The 7,066-nt window shown below is 44.1% G+C and overlaps 1 protein-coding gene across 2 annotated transcripts; it reads right to left on the bottom strand.

Moving 5' to 3' along the window:
- Window positions 1-2,691: 2,691 nt before the first annotated feature.
- On the bottom strand, window positions 2,692-6,332 carry LOC119286182 (uncharacterized abhydrolase domain-containing protein DDB_G0269086-like). Of its 2 annotated transcripts, XR_005140292.1 has the most exons (4): window positions 5,875-6,332; window positions 5,373-5,558; window positions 3,216-3,293; window positions 2,692-2,975 (listed from the first exon to the last, which is right to left on the bottom strand). XR_005140292.1 is itself a non-coding variant. In XM_037565542.1 (3 exons), the coding sequence occupies exons 1-2, from the start codon at window positions 6,277-6,279 to the stop codon at window positions 5,388-5,390; spliced, it is 576 nt and encodes a 191-aa protein (XP_037421439.1). In that variant the 5' UTR covers window positions 6,280-6,332; the 3' UTR covers window positions 2,692-2,975; window positions 5,373-5,387. The 2 variants fall into 2 exon arrangements, 1 of the variants encoding a protein (XP_037421439.1); XM_037565542.1 differs by lacking the exon at window positions 3,216-3,293.
- Between the last annotated feature and the right edge of the window lie 734 nt (window positions 6,333-7,066).

Below are 7,066 nucleotides of genomic sequence, written 5' to 3'. Positions count from 1 at the left end.
CTCTTGATGGAGGTAAAACCCTACGTCCTGCTTGATTAATATTGATGATATGGGTAGTACAAGAGTAGATCTACCACGAGATCAGAGAGGCTAAACCCTAGAAGCTAGCCTATGGTATGATTGTTGTTCGTCCTACGGACTAAAAACTCTCCGGTTTATATAGACACTGGAGAGGGCTAGGGTTACACAGAGTCGGTTACAATTGTAGGAGATCTACATATCCGTATCGCCAAGCTTGCCTTCCACGCCAAGGAAAGTCCCTTTCGGACCCGGGACGAAGTCTTCAATCTTGTATCTTCATAGTCCAGGAGTCGGGCCGAAGGTATAGTCCGGCTATCCGGACACCACCTAATCCAGGACTCCCTCAGCGACTATCACAATACTCCCTTCCAACTTATGACACGCTTGAGAACAACAACATGGCAACATTTCCTCATTGCTCTCTCTGTGAAAATGAAGATTCTTGGTGTCATGTTGTTCTCAAATGTTCTATGTCTAGGCGCGTGTGGGCGCTTACAAAGTAGGACATGGTGGAGCACTTGATAGTCACTAATGAAAGCAATGCAAAACAATGGTTGTTTAGTCTCAAACGATCATTATCACATGAGGACTTCACCCTAGTTACTGTTTCACTCAGTCCGATCTAGACAGCCTGGAGAAAAGCAATCCACGAGAGCATGTTCTATCCGCCTCTTTCGACTCATTTATTTGGGAAACTTTATTCAGGATTTGGATACTAGTCTGAACTTGGAGAAGAAACTGAACCACCAAACAATCAAAAGCTCCAGTCGTCAGCCATGGATTCCGCCGCAATAGGGATTTTCCAAATTCAATGTGGATGGGCCGTAGGAAGGAATGGTGATCGAGGAGCTATAACTTCCGTTTGCCATGACCATCAGGGGACCTATATTTGGTTGTTGACGGTCACCTTCAATTCGATAACCGATGTTCCAATGCTGGAGGCACTAACATGTAGGGAGGCCCAAGCTTTAGCAGATGATCTTTTGATTAGGCGTATCCTTGTTTGTTCTGATAGCTCAACAGTTATCAAGGATATAGCTGAAAACACAGGAGGGCGACATGCAATGGTGGTCTGGGAAGTTATTGTTCAAAGGAGCAACTTTGAGGCTTGCCAGTTCATCTTTGAATCTAGAAGGAAATTTGAAGCTGATAGTTTAGCTAAATTACTCCATCTTTGGACTTTGGTAGACACGATTCTGTAACAATTCTTGTGAACCTTATTGTTTGAATAAAGTGTGATGGTGTTTCCTAAAACAACATGTTGGGGGAAGAGGCGTGATCTAGCAACAGAACTATGAACTATCTATGGTTTGACTAACAATAGCCGGGATACCTTCGGTCCCCTCACCTTCGGCTGTCATCTTGACCCTGAGAGGTGAGGGGACCTCATATTGTTAAGAATTTTATGGTCTTCGTCAACATCTGGTGGTGTTCATGGTGTTTTTGTGAATAAAATTACTCTGGTTCTTTATTTGATGGTGCCATGGAGTCAGAGAGGTTTGTGTCCTCACAGAGTCAATTATTCGAATCTGATTAGTTTATGTTGGCGTGTCATGTTGCTTTTGTTGATTTGATTCTTTGTGGAGTTGAAATCTTTCCTCGACACTATAGTGAAGATCTCGTGGTTCGACAATCTGCACAGCCCGCACTTATAGGGGATAATCCCCGCAAGTATGTTCATCGTCCATGGTTTCTCATCTTTCTGGATGTGCATCTCAAGGGGCTTTCGGAAACCTTTACTTATTGGTGATCAAGTTCGTGCAGTTAGACGAGTGACAATATTGCTGCTCCGGTCCAATTGTTGTCTCTTTACTAAACTCTTTGCAATATTTCATCTTGTAAAGATTGATATCACGGAAAAGATCTATTCAAAATATTTCATTGTAATTCTTAGTTGTAAGAGCTACTCCCCGTATAAAATTGAGTCACTTATTTTGGAACAGGGGGACTACTTTGTAGGTTCTTGGATCTTGGATCCAAAGCATTATACCTGTAATACTTGTGGGTATGAATAAACATGTAGATATTTCTCAAAAAACAATGCTAAGTCTAATAATCTAGAACACCGCCTGAGAAAGCAATCTAGAACGCCATCCACTAAAAAAATCAATCTGGAACGTCATTCACCTAAAAAAAACTGGAACGCCAGTGCATATTAAGCTAGGAACTAGTACTATTTGGCCAGTTCGGGTCCTTAAGAACTTGCAAATTGTTCGAACTAAATTTGGAATGCAACACCTCTTCTTTCGATGCCAATTCAATCTCGCTTGCAGAGATACCGAGGCATCGTTGGCAACCGATGGAGGACAGACACATGGTCTCTCCATCTGGGATTAACTTATCTACCAAGCTCTTCTTATTCAAGGTTCTTTTCGTAGCTGCGTGGCAGGCACATTTGGAAGAGATGAATCCCCCGATCTTTGATAATGCATTTTAGGCATCTGGAAACTATAGTTGTAAACAACATCTTCAGCAACGGTTTTTCGATTGAAGGAGGCGTTTAAGATCTCCAGCTACTGCTTAATTGAACGCACTCATGTGGGTGTGTACGTATAGTGTGCTATACCATGTGAACGTGACGCATGCCTACGCTTGTACGAGGAAACAGTCTGCTCGTTTATGATAAAATATTTTCAGTGCTCTCGCTGCCCAGTGGGAAACCACCGCCGCTAGACGTCTGGTAATTCCTTCAAATCCTGGCAGCCGTTTTTGCAGAGCTAGTATCAATGTTGAGAGCAGTTTCTATGAAGAAAATTAAATTCCGAAACACAATGCCAGCTCGATGTTCGTCCAGTCTAACAACTGAACATTATAACACAGGTTCAGAAACAAAAAAAAGGCTAGCAGAATTGTCGTTATTCCTTAGACAACTGTGAAATAGTAGTTCGTAAGAGGGAATGGCAAACAAGCTTCATTTCTACTGTCCAGGATACATCATCTAGTTTCCTGCAGACCTGCACCAACCATGCCCATCAGTATGTGGAAGAAGCTGGCCATAATTTAGTTCAAAAGGAAGCACATCGAAGATCTCAAAAAGGCAAAGGCATCAAAGCATCTTGAGAACATAATGACCGCAAATGGAGAAAGACCCATTTGCAGAACAGAGTTGTGCCAAGGCCTGTACTACCAAGTGTGGAAAACTTACTATGACGTTTCAGCATTCATCTAACTCAAGTAAAGAAAAGTAGGGCAACCTGGTGCATGTAGCTCCCGCTTGCGCAGGGTCCAGGGAAGGGTCCGACCACTTTGGGTCTATAGTACGCAGCCTTTCCCTAAGTAAAGAAAAGTAGGAAAAAACAAAATCAGCACAGTATCGTGCACTCTACAATCACGGTACTGTTGTAAGAAACTTACCATCAAGTTGATACGAACAGAATATGCATCAAACTTAGGCAACAAACAGTTGTTATGTAACTGTACAGAGGTACCCTACACCTGCTGTGCTAAGCAACCTTGGGATCAAGAGCACCAGTACTCTGGGACATCCTATTGTAGAATCTTTACTACAAAATGTACTTTATTTTGCTGTTGGCCGCAGTTACGACCACTTCAACCTTTTAGGAAGCTTGAAGGATATCATGCATACTGAGGCCTCCTTTGGTTCATAGGGTAGGAAAATCATAGGAATAGAAAAGTCATAGGAAATGAGATGGCATGCATCTCAAATCCGATGAGTAGGAATAGGAAAGAAGATGTCATTTGATTCACTTCATAGGATTTTTTCCATTGAGTCTAGGCTAATGTTTATTTTCCTATGAAATGTGGAGGATAGGAAGAATTCCTCCATAGGAATAGGATTCCATTCCTACAAACCAAAGGGCTCTAAAGGAATTTTTCCTACAAAAACCCTATCCTATGAAATTCCTACAAAAATCCTACAAACCAAAGGAGGCCTGAATTTGTTGATAAACTAAGATTTGCGGTAGTTTTATTTATTTCTTCACACATGCAATTTGTTAAGTGCCTGAGCTACCGGCTATCGATAGCTCTGGAGCAGGTATAACATAAGATTTTATTGCACTGCAGTATGCAATGTAGTCACTCACTAGCTGAAACAATCAATTGTGAAACCAGAACTTGGAGCAAAGCTTACATCAAGAGTTATCCTTCCCTTCAAAAGTAAATCACCCATTTACTGCACTATGAACACTACATGGTAAAACTTGCTAAGCTTGGATCTTTTGAACTCCATAAGTTTGCTATTCTTTCCTAGCAACTTTGCAACAGTTCTACATTATACAGGATTTAATTTATATCAAAACTAGTTGGAACCAAGACTAGAAGGTAATAATCATAGATTAAAAATCACGGGCGAAGGGAAATCGTGCGAGGAAAATTTGCAGCGATGGTTAACGAAGAAAGGGCGCGATCTCCAGCTATTGCGGCGTGATCTCCCGCGATTCTGGGAAGGAAAGAAATCGCGGGGCAGATTTCATGCGGCGATAGCGGCCTTTTCGTCCGCGATTTTAATCTATGGTAATAATGCATACGGCTTCCACAACCTCATCCTATTTGTTTCTTTACTTGAATGATCTCATTCCTCATTGCTAGAATACATCATACAGCCAAACATGTCTGGGATCAATACTGAGCTTTTATTTGTTAGTTATGGTTCTTAAGTATCTCAATCAAGGTTTTTTTAAGCGCTAAGAGCTGAGCGAGTGTTCTGTCCCGACCTAGTGCAATGAGTACTTAAACAGCACTCAGGCGCGTCTAGGCGTTTGTACGTACAAGGCAGTAGGTGGGCCTGAGAGGGTAAGGTGAAGAGTTCTCTGACACTGCCTCTTTGACAACGCAGCCCAATAAGGCCCACTAAGAAACCCTAGTTTGCATCTGATGATCTGAACCGTTCATCTAAGTCCACGCCCTCTCTCCCGCTGGGCCTCTCACTCCTACCTAGCGAAAGCAACGGCACTGCGGCTCCTCCTTCTCCGCCTCTCTTCTCCTGCCGCCACCGCTGACGGTGGACGGCCTCGCCGGACTCCAGACGGACCTCGCCGGCCGCCTAATTCTCCACTTATGGCCAAAGCGAGACGGTCGGTTCCGCTCAGCACTTAGGCGCGCTTACCGCGTCTAGTTGTAGGCCTAATTTTTCACTGATCTTAATGCGTGGAATAGATACATCGTCGATGCAGAGATTATTGTTGCAATAGGACCAAAATCAAATACTAATCTTCAAACAGTCAGAAAATCCTTAAACTTTTTAAGTACGTATTAAATTTGATAATTGAAAGCTAAAGTATTATAGGAACTTAGGTAGTGTTTTGATACCAAATGTTGAGTTAGAAATAGTTTAAATGGTTGATTGTTTTCACAGTACACTGATTACTAGAGATAAAAAACGAACTAACCTCACAGCATGAACCTCAGAGAGGGGTGGTATGCATGATAGCCTCAAGAATTTTCTTTTCCATTTTATCCTCAGCAACCCAGACAGAACTCTGCCTGCGCAAGAGCTCCCTGTGCTCCGCCTTCTTCTGTGCTTTCAGCTTCTCCTTGTTCCTCCAGCTCTCCAGCTTCTGAGCTCTTTCTTTCATCTGTGCATCAAGACATGTGCGTTATAGCCATATTATAGATCACAGTTAGCTTTACAAGCCTGGCATATCAGTGCCGGGATGCATTTTCTTGGGCAGAAAATCGATGATGAGCTGAAACAAGGTTGGCCGTCATATGGCAAGTAAGATGCCCACTTGTTTGTTTTAAGAGGTTCATATGGCAAGTGAAGGGAACGGTAATCGGTAAGAATCGCGCTCTCAGTTAAAGCCGAAATGGATGAGGCAATTCGTCGAACAAGTAAAATGCAAAGATGAAACGATGGGAGGAGGGGAATGAAGGAAGGAGAGGGCGGATTACGAGGGCCTGGCGGAAATCGAGCTCGAAGGCGCGGCGCTCGGCGGCCCTGGTCTGCGCGGCGGCAGCCTTGGCGGCCTTGCGCTCCTCGTTGGCGACGCGGGCGGCCTCGGCACGTGCCTCCGCCTTGCGCTGCCGCTCGGCCTCCAGCAGTTGCGCCTCGTAGGCGTACTGACGCCGCAGCTCCCCCACCTCGCGCGCGTACCCCTTGCGCAGCCGCTCGAGCCGTGCCCAAGCCTCCCGTGTGTCGCCGCCGCCCGCGGCGACCGTGGCGGGGGCGCGCTCCGCCCAGCTCCCGAGGTAGTCGCTGGGCTGCGAGAACTCGTGCGGTTCCACCCGCGACAGAGCCCGCGCGGAAGCGTGGAAGCGGCGGAGGAGGTGGTGTGGCCTGGAGGAGGAGAGCGCCATCGCCGCCGTGGGACAGATCGCCGTGCCTGTGCTGAAGAAGCGGCCGCGGAACGAATGAGTGAGCGTTTGGCCTTTTTTCTTTTAGCGTCCGCTTAACACTTTTCCGCAGTTGGGTCTGAATGGCCCACTACCTACTTTGCATGCGATGCAATCCAGCCCACCTAAGACGAGTCCTCGCAACGCGAATCCAGGGCGCGACTTTGGAAAACCCTATTTGACGCGCGCTGCGTCAAGTAGTCGAGGCTTCTCATTTCGAAATATGTTCAGAAATTCAAAAAATGATTTGGCTTTTGAAATTTTTCCGCCTCTCTTGGAATTTTCGCACTGTTTGCCGGCTGCTTGGCCAGGCCAGTGGGGTAAGCCTTTATGCGAGACGAAGCAGCAGCCCTCTGGCGCCTGGTAAATGGGCTGGCGCACATACTCCTTCTGTGCTTTTTTATTACTTTTATTGATATTTCTGAAAGGAAAAAAATTATTATATTTAAATTTTAAAAATATGCAGGAAATTTTAAAAGTTAATACATTCCAAAACTTTCAAAAATGCAAACAATTTTTGAATACATATATTCTAAAACTGAAATTTTATTATTATTATTTTTAGAAAAATATTGACGCAGTATAGAAAATTTGTTAGAGTAGTTTAAAAAATATTGACAGCAATAAAAATATATTTACATGTTTCAGGTAAGTGTAGGTGATGTTATAGAAAAATGTTAATCACGTATTTAAAAAATGTTAAACATGCATAAAAAGTTGTTCCTGATGTATACGGTAAAATGTACAACAT

Source organism: Triticum dicoccoides, chromosome 4A, assembly GCF_002162155.2.
Source record: "Triticum dicoccoides isolate Atlit2015 ecotype Zavitan chromosome 4A, WEW_v2.0, whole genome shotgun sequence".
Lineage (NCBI taxonomy): Eukaryota > Viridiplantae > Streptophyta > Magnoliopsida > Poales > Poaceae > Triticum > Triticum dicoccoides.
Note: the sequence above shows the minus strand (reverse complement) of the source record. Positions and strands in the feature narration are given on the sequence as shown.